General features: G+C 40.0%; 1 protein-coding gene across 2 annotated transcripts in view; it reads right to left on the bottom strand.

The window, feature by feature from the left end:
• Positions 1-14,302, bottom strand: part of NPAS3 (neuronal PAS domain protein 3) — a 952,772-nt gene that overhangs the window by 803,724 nt on the left and 134,746 nt on the right. For both annotated transcript variants that reach the window (XM_042477645.1, XM_042477653.1), the window contains exon 2: positions 11,895-11,984. In XM_042477645.1, coding sequence (XP_042333579.1) covers positions 11,895-11,984 — 90 coding nt within the window. The remainder of the gene's footprint in view (positions 1-11,894; positions 11,985-14,302) is intronic.

The following is a 14,302-nucleotide window of genomic DNA, read 5'->3' as shown; positions in this document are numbered from 1 at the left end:
GGCAGGGTTGGACTGGATGGCCCTTGCGGTCTCTTCCAACTCTTGATTCTATGATTCTATGATCTCTCTACGTATTAACTCAATGGATGTAATTACAATTACTATGGATTAGTTACTCTACTGGACAACAGCCATTAACTCTCCATGTTTTTTTTTTATATTGATCTATGATACCCAAACTTTACTAGAAAGAAATTAAATTTCATATTTATGTCACAAGGACGAAGCTTCTTGCTCTAGTTGAAATGCTGAGTTTTGAAACGGCAAGTCCCTCACGTGATACTACAGTCAATATGTAAGATAGAAAACAATATGCATTAGTGTCTCCTAGAAATCTTTAAACACACTCTCTCCACTTGAAATCAGTGCAGTGAAATATTGATTTAACCAACAAATTTATTCATTAAAATAATGATTTACCTCACCAAGAGAGAAGATTGATTTAAATTACTGATATAAATAAAGCTTCCAATTTGAAATTCCCCTATTTGAATTTCATTATACAAATGCAAGATAGCTGGAATAATATTAATGTATACTAATTTGCAACTTACACAAGCCCTTATATCCAAGAGCAACCTCCATGAACCTGGTGCCCACCAATTGTTTCACTTAAAACTCTTACCTCCATAGTATCACAGTCTATATTAAGGAACATGGGTATTGAAGTACAAAAAACTGAAGGGCACAAAGTGAGAAAAGGTGATCTAGAGCACAGTTTGAAAATTTGGTCATACAGTCACAACTGTCTGCACTTGAAAAAAGGAGAGACTGGTTCTGTCTTGTGCATATGGAAAGACACTAAACAAGATTATTTACTTAAAGGATAAGGGACCAACTAGAGACAAATGATAGTTCTTGGAGAAAATGTTTCTCAATAAGATGTTTCTTAAGAGTAAAAAGTTCTCAAAATACAATACTAACTATAGACATTTGAAAGATGGAAGTATAAAAACATCCATATCATCATATATGGCTGATGATATATACACCGCGGCTCTTCTAGATCTAAGCACCCGTTATGACCTATTTGTCCCTGGTTCAGAAGCAAACCTGCAAAAATGAATAGAATACATTAATAATGCATTCATAACTTTTGTTTCACTGTGGTTTATTTATTCCTTGAAAATCCCTGACTCAATTGTTTGGGAAATATTCAATTTAAAAATATTACAGTCTAAGTGTTACAAAATTTTGTTTTAAGTTTGTATTAAATTCATCTCACAAGCTCTACTTAAAGACTATAATATATTAAAATTTAAAATAATGGCAGGTTACAGACCGCCGAAAGTGGCACCCTGCACCCGCCCTTTCCCAGCTGGATCGGGGCCTCAGTGGCCAGAGCGGCAGCTGCTGAGGCCCTGATCCGCAGCTTTCCAGGCTGTGGGGAAGCGGCAAAAGGCCTCTCCCCGCAGCCTGGAAAGGGGTGTCCTTGGGGCTTCAAGCCCCAAGGACACCCGTGGTGGCGGGGAGGAGAGAAAGGGGCCGCTTGGCCCCTTTCTCCTCTGCTCACTGGGCGCAGCCTTGAGGCTCGCCCAGCGATGCAAATGGCAAAGGAGCTCCGTCTCGGGCTCCTTTTGCGGCCAGGAAGGGGCGTACTATGCGCCCTGGCGTGGCCTGACATGTCACGTCCACGCCACCCCGTTTAGAGGCGGTGGTGTGACATCGTAATGGCGGCGGCCGTGTGGAATGGCCGCCACCATTTTGTGCGCGCTCTGCGCGTGCTACAGTTGGGGGCATCCGGAAATGCACCCCTTCTTCAACCTAGCAGTGTGGAGCGTGCACTTTTAGGCCCGTTTGTAACGGGCCAATATGTGTTTAAAAAGACTTCAGTGTTTTATTTAGAAACATAACATTCTTATTCACCTAAAAACAGCTGACCTTCTATTCTTTTATCCCACAATTGCACATTAACGGGTGTGCATACGAAATGTAATAATGACTTTACTAACACTAGCTACTGTATATGGAAGAAACAACCAGACATTACATATTTGCTGCATACTGTAAGTCAGTCCTGGACACTATTTAAAGTGTTGGTGATACCCAAAAGCCTAAATGTCTCAGTATCTTTCCTCCTGATGGAAGACACATGCCACACTTTAGTGGATTATTATCAAAGGGCCTTTTCAGATTTGTTGTGTTGTTGTGTGCCTTTACTTGTTTCCAACTTATGGCAACCTTAAGACAACAATATCACAAGGTTTTCTTGGCAAGATTTCTTCAGAGGAGGTTTTCCATTGCCTTCTCCTAACTGAGAGCATGTAACTTTCCCCGGTCACTCAGTGGATTTCACTGGCTGGTGGGGAATTAAACCATGGTGTCCAAGTTGCAATGCAACACTCAAAACACTACACCCTGCTACATCACAAAAATGGTGGGATAGATGGCTATTGAGAATGAGCCTTTGTCATATTGGCTCCATATCTTTGAAATTATTTGAAGGAAAAAACTACTAGCCAACCTCATTAGCAACACTGTCATGCTAAGACCTTAATGTCACACTAACCTATCCCAAATAGACTCAGCATCTCGGACAGCTTACTTAAATTTCAGACTAAAGTGGGGGAAATGCACCACCCAAACGCCAAGCAAGACACGAGGCACACTGAAGTCAGGGCAGTAGTCAAGGTTCTCTGGAGGTTTAATGTGAACATTAAGAACTAAACCCATAACTAAAACAATAGTGAATATTCACAAATTTGATATAGAGTTCTGTGGCTACCATGGATGGCTAAAAGACAACACATGGGTAGTAGAGCTAATTGGATGTGACCTTTCCCTAGAAACCAAGCCAAATTGAGGCTGTTGTATATTGGCCATATCATGAAAAGACTTGACTCACTAGAAAAAATGATTGCTGGAAAGATAGAGTGCAGTAGAAGAGAAGACCACACGCCAGATGGACAGACTCAATCAAAGAAGATACAGCCATAGTATTCAGGAAGTAAGCAATTCGATTGAGTACAGGAGCCTTGGAGATATTTCATTCACAGCATCATCAGAGGTCAAAATTGACTTGAGAGAAGTTAACAACAACAACAACAACAACAACAACACAAAGTAAGCTAGGGAGAGAAAATGGAGAGAGGAAGCTGATGGTGGTAGAACTGAACAGCCCAATGCAAGCTAAACTCTGGTAAATTTATACCGGTTCATGAAACTTAGGCCCAGTACATAATCCCTGTGGAGGACACTGTCCCCAGAAAAAACCTGGAAAAAACAGGTTCTTCTTGGGATGCCATGTGCATGTCACGAGTGTGCCATTGGCGCAGTCATGCGTAAATGACATGCACCGAAGTCTATGTGTGCGTCACTTATGTCATGATGGCGGCCCCCATATGGATGTTCCGGAGTTCCGGAAGCGTGCAGTTCATTTGCGCTCTGCTCATTCAGTCCTGGGCCTTAATTCCACTTGGCATTTCAAACAGGGGGAATCTATTTCCAGCTTTCCAAATACTGGTTTAGTTCCCATTATTATTTAAGGGACAGGCAACAGAACGGTAGTTCTGTCTGTGCTTTGGGACATCAAATATTCTAAGGCTCAAAGGGGGCCTGAAAAGGGGGCATCTTAAGTAAAAGAAAAGTGTGACAAGGAAAATCTTCTTGAAGCCCCTTTCTCTCTTTTTTCCCTCTGAGCCTTTGATAACCCAGGCTTCTTGTCCTGGGTGACTTCAACATCTCCCTCACGGCCAGCCATGTTCCATCTGGTGCGGCTCGGGAATTCAGGATACCATGGCGGCCATGGGCCGTGTCCAGCTGATACAGGGTCCTCGCACTGTGCGGTAATACTCTCGATTTGGTCTTCTGTTCGGATGTGGAAAATCCGTGGGTGGAAATAGCTAATGTTCCCCCCTGCCATGGCGGATCACTTCCTAATAGAGGTGAAAATCAAGGCCTCTACCCAGATCCCCCCCGGGGTGGTGGACCTGTTAGGATGTCCACCCTCCAAGGCTGATGAACCTGAGAGTTCCAAGAAGCCTAGAGGGGCTCACGGTTGGAAATGACGGCGACTCTGTTGATGCCTCACCGGTATTTGGAATACCGGTCTTTCTAGGGCTATACACAGTCGCTCCCAAGCGCCCTCTCAGGCCTGCTTCCAAACGTAAGCCCTGGTTACGGAAGATCTCCGGGCAAGGAAGCGGGTTCTGCGCGGCTAGAGTACCGTTGGCGGAAACACCTTCGCTAGACGACCAAGGCTCTCCTAGACCAACTATTAAAGACTACGGGAGAGCAATACGAGCAACAAGAATTCGTTCTATGGTGCTCGTAATGCGTCCGCTGAGTCGCGTCCGGCAGAGTTGTTCAGGGTGGTCAGGAGCTAACTCAGCTCCCTCCCGCCTGAACCAGATCCTTGAACTTCTAAGGCCGCTGTGACTTGTTTAACGACTTTTTCGCAGATAAAACCTCTCGTATAAGCGAAGGCTGAACGCCGACATTTCAGCAGAACTAGGTAGAGTGTCCAGAGCTCTGTGGACTATGTTAAACGGATCAGTTTGAGTTGATGAGTACCGAGGATGTGGACCAGATCCTCGGAAGTGTTTGGAAAACAACTGCTCTCTTGATCCTGTCCCTCGGGCTACGGCCCAGGGGGGACCGGCGGCAACATTGTGTTACGCCGGATAGTTTAAATCTCTGAGGGATGGGTATTTCCATCTCAACTTAATTGGCCATTGTAAACCTATTTTAAAGAGCCCTCCCTCGACCCCTGGTCATAATAATTATCGCCGTTTTGCTGCTACCATTTTTGGTAAGGTGATCGAGAGGGCGGTTGCGATCCAGCTTCAGGCAGTCTTGGAGAAACGGATTATCTGGACCCATTTCAAAACGGCGCCGGTGGGTTACGGGTTGAGACGGCCATAGTTGCCTTGGTCGATGATGTCTGGCTCGACAGGGGAAGCGTGTCCCTGCTGGTGCTCTTGGATACTCAGCGGCTTCGATCCATAGACCATGGTCCTTCTGGGACGCCTGGCAGAGGTGGGAATCGGGGGCACTGCGTCCAGTGGTTCTTGTCCTACCTTCTGGGAGGTCCCGATGGTGAGCTGGGAGAGTGTGCTCTGATGAGGGCCCTTAAAACTGGGGTCCCCAAGGAGCCATTCTGTCTCCCATGCTATTAACATTTACATGAAACCGCTGGGAGAGATCATCCGGAGACTGGGGCGCGGGGTTATCAGTACGCTGATGACACCCAAATTATTTTCTCTTGTCTCCGACTGATGCGTGACTGGGGATGGCGTCTCTCTCTCATGGCCTGTATGGAGTCATAATGGGCTGGATGAAGGAAAACCGACTCAAGCTGAATCCAGAGAAACGGAGGTACTAGTGATAGGTTCTCGTGGTCCAGGAATGACGGTTGTCACCTGTCCTGAACGGGGTCACGCTCCCTGTGAAGGACCCGTGCGCAGTCTGTGGGGTGCTTCTTGACTCGTCGCTTCACCTGACAGCTCAGGTGAATGCGACGATCAAGAGCACCTGTTATCACGTTCAGCTGATCGCCAGCTGCGCACATACCTGGCCCAGAGGGACCTGAAACTGTTGTACATGCCTGGTAACTTCGAGACTGTTCTGCAATGTACTCTACATGGGGCAACCTTTATACCAACTCGGAAGCTTCAAATGGTGCGAATATGGCAGCCCGGTGGTCACTGGTGCCCCAGGACCAGCCATAACACCGGTTTTGAAAGATCTCCTTGGCTGCCCATCTGCTTCCGAGCTCAATAAAGGTGTTGGTGATTACCTATAAAGCCCTAATGGCTTGGGCCCAGGATACCTAAAAGACAGCCTCTCCCCGTACATTCCGCCTCGCCCCCTCAGAACGTCTGGGCAGCAACTACTGAAGGTGCTGGGGCTAGATTAGCCTCCACCACACGGGGACTTCTCCACGCTGCCCCAGCCCTTTGGAATCGCTGCCCACTGAGCTCCGCTCTGACTACCACCGGCCCAATTCAGAAGGACCTAAAAACCTTCCTGTTTCAACAGGCATTCCCCAAATAAAAATCCTGCGGCTCCCTCCTTCCGTGGCCAAGAGGTTGGGCTATGGGGCTTTTGTTTATTATTTTTTTTGGTTTGTCTGTATTGTGTATTTGTGTTTTAACCTTTCTCTGTATTGATTGTGTTTTAACTCTGATGTAAGCCGCCCTGATCGTGGAAGGGCGGGATATAAAAAAAATTTTAATTAATTATTTAAATTTGAGGACTGTACTCCCACCCTCCTCCAGCTCAGCCACCTCCTCAATCTGACACTCCTTGCCCCTATCACTGACCACTAGATGAGTATGGAGGGGGTAGGGGAAAGGTTAAGGAAAAGCCTTCTACACAGAAAGGAACAACATTCTAAGATGTTCCTGCAGTGGTTGAGAAATGCTAAAATTAATAATTTTCCGTTGGAGAAACAAATATATTAAGCAAGTACTTCTCTGGTAGGGTATACCTTTTCCTGCTCTTACTCTTTAATCCAACCCAATCTTTTTACCTGTTACTTTTTAAAATGGTGCCTATAAGTTGTTGGAAGCAGTGCTCATCATTTCTATAGCTTCGTTTTTTAAAAGCATAACTTAAAATACATTGGGGGAAAAATAAAGTCTACATACGTTGATATTTTGTAGTGGGTCGCTTTTTAATTTATATAGTTGAAGACCCCTAGTTTGGAAATATTTATTAATAAAAATATGTCTGGAATTGTATACAAATGGGCAGATCATCACTCCAACTAGTATGTTGTGATGATATGATAAGAATTTAGGAGCAGCACTGTGATGAATACAATGAAAATTTAAAATTGAATTTCAAATTGGACATAGTAAAAAAATCCATTAATGCATTTTATATTCCATATTAGTCCAATTTAATAACAGGAACACAGAATAAGTCACTAGACTGATAGAGAAAAATATGTTTCCCTAGTGTGTGTGTATGAAAGAAAAAGAGAGAGAGAGAGAGAGAGAGAGAGAGAGAGAGATATTCCCTTTGCTTACTTTTAGGACTTCAAGGTTTTATTAATTAAGGTTAGAAAATCAATTTAACATGTATATGGGGGTTAAATTTTGGAAAGCCAGATAAACACAAACCTAGCAGGACTGGTGAAAGGTGATATACCTTAGAAAGGCTCCTTCAAGTTTCACCACCATCACCAAAGGCTTTTGAAAGAGAAATGGGATGAAGGGAATAGTAATAGGGTAATGGGATCATTCCTGAAAACCAGAAGCAGACTATCTCCATGAATGGGAGCTCACTGCTCAGTTGTTTTCACCCTTTCCAATCTAGTTCCCTGTATGATAGCCAAGGGGGGAACGTGGAAAAGAGGGAGCCTATTTCCATCAGGCACACTGTATGAGAAGGTATAATTCATTCAAAAAACAACAACACAATAATGCTAGGTAAGTCAGAAGGAAGCAAAAAGAGAGGTAGAGCTCATGCCAGATGGATGGACTCAATCAGGGAGGCCAAAGGCCTGATCCTGCAGGACCTGAGCAGAGCAGTAGAGGATAGAGTGTCTTGGAGATTTCTCACCCACATGGTTGCCATGACCTGAGCTCAACTCGAGGGAAGCTAAAAACAAACTTGCAGGGAGAATGAGCCCAGCCTCTTGGGAGACATCATTCCATAATAGGGCACCACAGCTGAGAAGACCTTCTCTATGTTCTCACACAGGGAAATGCTCCCACTGGTGGGTCAAAAAGAAACACCCTCACATGTGGGCAAGCATGTGTGTGAGCGTGCATGCATGTGGAGAAAGATGCTCCCTCAGACATTGTTTTATATTACATTACAGGCCAATGTTTCCTGAAATATTAAGGAATTATGAGGTAGATTATCCATTCCATACATAACCCAGCAAGCATAACTCAGTTAAAAATAGGAATAGGGGCTCCTCCAAAGAGTAGCAGGGAGGCTACACAATGAGACAATTTTCTTGTACTGGATTTGGTACAGCATAGAACAATTAAGGAGAAATGGAGTAGGATCGAAACTTGTTTCCATCTTATTTCTGGATGTCTTAATTTGGGGAGGCTCTGCTCTAGAATAAAGAGTGTGTGTTTGTACTGTTGAACTAAAACTGTGTGGTACCAACACAAGATTTGTTTTCCTCTGTTTGACATGATATATTGAAAAATCTGTCCAGAGGGAAGGGGCACCTGATGAGAAGGCAAGGCGAGCCACTGTAAGACAGAAGAAACAAGTCCTCCTGCTTCTTTTCATAGGATTTGCAGTCCTATGAGTAAACATCTAATAATAATAATAATAATAATAATAATAATAATAATAGTTTATTAATATTCTCCCACCACTCCCAGATGGATCGAGGCAGGATTACAGTGCACTAAAATACATACATCAATAATAAAATACGTATAAAAACACATCAATAAAGTAGTACAATTAAACTAACTCAGCATGAAGTGGTAATGCAATAGAATTATATAATGGCCTGAAAATGTTTCTTACATAAGGTCAGGTGGGTAAGCTCGCTGGACGAGATCCATCTTAAGTGCCCTCTTAAATGCCTCCAAGGAGGTAATAAGACAGATCTCTTCCAGAAGACCATTAATCTGGAGAGGCAACAAAAAAATTACCCAGTGGCATAGCTTGATGCCATGCCATGTGGTCAGCCCATATTCATTCAGACTGCCCATGCGAGCATTGGGGGTTCAACCCAATTTGGGACAAAGCAGGATTGAACTGCTTTGTCCTGCAAATCTGCTCTGGCTCAATGATTGCAGGTCCCTGGAGAGTTTCCAGGAAAGAAAGCAAGAATTGCAGTCAATGGGCACTAATATAGTATCAGTCCCTGGCACCTTGGAAAAAAGATATTGCTATTCCCCCATATCAGATAGCCTCTAGCTCATGCTAATGAAGGGAAAATGTAAATAAAAGTAAAATGTCTCTGAAAAATGGTTATTGCCTGAGGAAACTGATTGTCTGTAGTTGTACTTTGGCTTTGATGTAGGGCCAAATCAGACATTATATTAAAAGTTATATTTGCACTGTTAGCTGTCTTGAGATCTTTTCAGGAAAGGTTATATATAAATTAAAAGGGTAAATAGGTAAGTGCATATCATGCAGAGTGCAAAGGCAGGCTTATTGTTGAACATAAAGAAACAAAAATAATGACCACAGACAACTTACACACATTCAAGCTAGACAATGAGGAAATAGAAATAGTAAAAGCTCAAACATTGATTGGAATGGGGACTGCGGCCAGGAAATCAGAAGAAGATTAAGAATGGGTAGAGCGGCTATGAAAGAACTAGAAAAGAAATGCAAAGACATACAACTCCACACAAAAGTCAGAATCATACAAGCTATTGTATTCCCTGTTACCATGTACAGATGTGAGAGCTGGACAGTTAAGAAAGAAGATAGAGGAAAATCAACTCATTTGAAATGTGGTGCTGGAGAAGAGTGCTCAGGATACCATGGACAGCCAAAAAGGCAAACAAATGGATTATAGAGGAGATCAAGCCAGAAATATCCCTAGAAGCCAAGATGACAAAACTTAGACTGTCATACTTTGGATACATCATGAGAAGGCATGAATTGTTGGAAAAAACAATAATATTGGGAAAGTTAGAAGGAAGCAGAAAGAGAGGAAGGCCACATGCTAGATGGATGGACTTTATTAAAGAAACCATGAATATGAGTTTGCAGCAGCTGGGCAGAGTAGTGGAGAGCAAGGGGGCTTAGAGATGTCTCATCAGCAGGGTCACCATGGGTCGAGATTGACACAAAGGCAGTTAACAACTTGCAAATGTTCATGTTCCCAGTAGAAAATTCCACTGAGACAATTGTCAACTTCCAAGAGATTTTTTTTTTTTTTTGGATTTTGAATTTTCTTTGAGAAAAATTAGATTGCATTAAAAATGGATTTTTAAATGCAAAACAACTCTTTATAGTGAAAACAATTTATTTTATACAAGGTACACCATTTCTGTAAAAAAAAATGTCGATATGCACAAAGAAATTCAAACATTTTTTTCCTCAAGAGTCCTGAAGTACAAATTAGCACCAAAAAAATCACAAAACCTCTCAAAATCTTGTGCAAAAGTATAAAACATCTGAAATTATTTGTTCTTGCATATGAAATAAATAAGTGATGGGTTAAATCCCTGATATCAATCTTTTAATCTCTTTTCATGGAAGATGATGTTGATATACCCTGTCAGATTATTCTAATTAAATCAAATAAATTTCTTCCTACTCCAACTGGTTAGAATTATTTCAGAATCACAATTTTCAATTCTCTTTGGCAATTTTAGACTACAACATAGGCCATGGCAAGGAAAGGAAAAACATATGAACCTAGTCAAGAGCGAGCAGCCTAGAACAAGAGAAAGACAACTGTACATATTGTAAATGGAGCATCCTGAGTGACAACAATCTCTGTGAATTTTATAGTTTAATCAGGAATTTATTTATAAGCTCTTTCTCTTGCTCCTAGTTATCAACAGCTAATGCTCATAGATTTGTAGTCATATTGTAATAGTTAAAATTGATTATTCAAGATAAATGTATTTTCTGTTTGTAATTTAATTACATTTTTTGCTTTGATCAATGTCATATCTCATTAATGAAAATATTATCCCATAACCTGTTAATTTTCTTCTATACCTTTTTTTTACTGTAGCTGCTATATCTTGGAAATGATAAAGGGTTGAAAATCTAACACTGCCACAATTTAGGGCTAGCAACATTTCAGGAAAATGGACTAATGCTCCAAAGTGAAAGCATAAAACAACTAGCAAACAAATGATTTTCAACTGACATTGTTCAAATAATGGCATAAAACAACAACAATAAAATACACAGCCACAAAACTAGTTTCTATTTAGTTATGTAAATCTTATTATAGATACTGTATAGACAGACAGTATGGCAACCTAACAAACATTCCTATCGTACCATCAAAATATATCCTATGTACTATCTGTTCTCAACAGTGGTATATATACTTCTTAATTTTTATTTTGACAGCAGTCAACCAGATATGGGGGAATACAATACTGATAGGTACCAATTGCAGGCTACTGAAAAGGAGTTCTGCATGCATTTCCCCAAGATTAGATATCATCTCATTTATCACACACATCAGCCTGTTGAGCATCTAGTACAGATGATTCACATCCATAAACCCATTTCTGCACACAAACTGCACTACCTGGATCAAAAATACTGTTTAATTTATGCCTGTAAGAAAGGAAAGAATATCTAACCTACAATGTAATAGGGGGAAAATGCTATGAAGATATTAAAATCCGAACTATATTACATTTCCTTGCGGAGGCCAATATCTGTCTATAACGGTTCCCTCCAATATACTTGTAATGTTCTTTAGTCACTAACACATTCAGATACTGTTAGGCAAGGGACAAAGGCAAATGACTGAAAAAGCAAAAGGACTCAGCTTCAATTTAACTGTCCTGTAAGGTACATACTAATTAGCTTCAAAGCTATGAAATCTTAGCTAGCATGTTAAGTCTGCTACATGACAGTATAATTTGCCTTCTTAAAGGATTATGCAAATTACAACTCATCATTCCATTACACGACTGAAAAAAGTGACAGCTAATTTATACATAACACACCTTTCAAATCCCTAAGATGTGAAGCACCTGTGCAATACACTTTGCCTAGGTTTTCCTGGGTTTAAGTACTTGTTTACTGCAATATACAGAAGCATACCTAAGAGATTTAATAAAGTCCTAGAGGTTTATTTATTTCCCTTTTAACTTCAAGAGCACAATTCCCAAGTATGAAAACAACATATATCTGTCCCCCATTTCAAAGGTATTTCATTCAAGCAGAAGTGTAAGTTGTCAATGCATGTTTAACTTCTCAATAGGGGGACAGAACTAATGCACGAGCCAGAAGAAAGACTCACACAGATTTCAACATACTTCTGGTAGGTAGATTCACAGTAGATTCCGTCATATCTGTAGATTTTCCTACATTCTGATTGGTTGGGCAGAGGATGCTGGACAGTTATTCTGTAGAGGTATCAAAAACAGATATACATGACTAGAGATTCTCTACAGTCAACTGTAATGCAGGACAATTACTATTTTAAAAGGTACTGTTATTATATATTACATCTATTCCATCTTATTACATTGCAACATAGAGGACAGATTCTACTTTTGGAATGCAGCACAATTTTTTCTTCTCAAAATGGAAAAAAATGGGATTCACAAAAAAAAACCTAATTAACTAAATTTTAATAATCGTGTGTGTGTCAGTATGCATATAAAATAAGGGTAATACAAGATTTAGCTAGCACTAGATTTAGCTTGTCCTCACATTTGGGTTCCCAATTCTCCTTTGTATCTATCAATATTCAGATTGATTAAAATCTTTAAAGTTGCATCACCTAACACTCTCCTACCTTTCCTTATAAAGTCTTTAATGAATATGTGGCCAGTGACCTCAGTTTCAGAGGATGAATGCCTAGCATATAACTCTGGCATCTACAATTAGCCATTCCACTCAGTATTGCTTTTATTTTAAATTAAGGGATATGAAGAATTGCACTTAACGTAAGATTCAATTTAGACATTCTTGACTAAATTCAGGTTACTAGTATAGCATCTATTGTTGCAAGAAAAAAATTAACCTACAATTCGAGTAATCTATTCGCTTTCCAATAGATTATTTTAATAAGATTTCACAGGAGTATTCTGCTTTGAAAAGCAACTAGTACAAAACTATGCAACTGTTATCTGTTTTCTTAGGTTTTCAGCTTTAATATTTATTGAACAGTGTTTTTACATAGTTGAATATCAGAGTTCCTTGATAGTTAGTTATTTATGTAAATAATTGGAAATATTCTAGCCTATTTTTCCTTACAATTGTCACTTGATATACTGTAGGTGATGAATTGTTATGAAAATGGCACTAAATATGTTTAGAATATTCTAATACTCTGTTCCTCTTTTCTAAAATTAATGTCTATTAATTTTTTGAAAGTTATGGAAAGGCTCTTATTATTTCTCCTTTATCCATCCTTTATAAATCTGGAATGATGAAATAAAATGAAATAAAATGAAACGAAAATGGCTGGTCTAAAGCCAATCATCCACATAAATCCCATAATCATAAAAATGCCAATTATAACACATAGTACTGAAATTAACATACAGCGGACCCATTTTAATTAAACAATAGAAGTGTTTATTCTGAACAATCTACAGATCATGTTAACTATGCTGATGGATTTCATCATCATATGAATCACATCCTAAACCACCCAGGCATAATTTTTAAAGGGAACTTGACTATTTCTATAATGTACCTCTCCATATATGAAAGCTTAAATACATTTTTGATCATAGAAACACAATGTGTAAATTGATCACTGTCATATTTAACATACTATTTCTATCAATAAGAAGAATAAAATTATGAAACAGAGATTCCTATCTATTATATAGGAACATTACGATCATTACAACAGTGGGTGCCAGAAATGAAGGATTAGCTACTAGATGGGTTTCAATCACTCCTGCATCCAGGAAAATCTTCCAGTGAAGTCAGTCACAAAGTAGATAATCTGCAAGGGGAGTTTCTGGTTAGCAATAATAAGCTTTTTCATAAAGCCAGTTTTATATTCTGTCCCTGAAACTGACTTTCAGATAGCCTAGCCCAAATTAATTCTGATAACTCGTTCTTCAACGCATTATGTCAGCAGGGAGGGTTGATCTCATAAGTTCCATATAAAAATTGATTTTGCCCAAGATCTAACTGTATATTGGCTATTTACTCTGGGTACTGTATATTCCTGTTCCATGTTATGGTTTTAAATTGATTTCTTGTATATATTTTCTCAAAATTGAAAATTAAAGAACTGAATAGTATTTGAGCCTAATCAATTTGCACCGGTTAACCGAAATCACTTTCACTTTGGTTTGTAAACAAAAAGTTCTCATTCTCACATAGTATTTTGGGGCATCAGCATCCTGCTGTTTCTTCTCTTGTGATACTGCTAAGAGTAAAAGGTTAATAACTTTGTAACATATGTACTATCAAAGAAAACAGCTACAGGAGTAGGGTATTTTCTAAATGCCAGCTATACAACTCAACTTCTTGTGAGAATCAAACAAAAACCCACTTAATATTTATATCTTCTTTCTGTTGCCTCAAGTGTTACCAGAAACAGAGAGAGAGAGAGACTGTCCATTCTATAGCCTGTTTTTTTTACTTAAAAAAAAAAAGATTACATGCTTTCACTAAAAAGTTCCAAAATGCCCTTTCAAATACGGCTGCATTTGCACATCAGACAACTCCTCCTCCCACCTTGACATGTCACTTC

This window comes from Sceloporus undulatus, chromosome 1 (assembly GCF_019175285.1).
Source record: "Sceloporus undulatus isolate JIND9_A2432 ecotype Alabama chromosome 1, SceUnd_v1.1, whole genome shotgun sequence".
Taxonomy (NCBI): Eukaryota; Metazoa; Chordata; class Lepidosauria; order Squamata; family Phrynosomatidae; genus Sceloporus; species Sceloporus undulatus.
The sequence above is the reverse complement of the archived record's forward strand: the minus strand, read 5'-3'. Positions and strand labels throughout refer to the sequence as shown.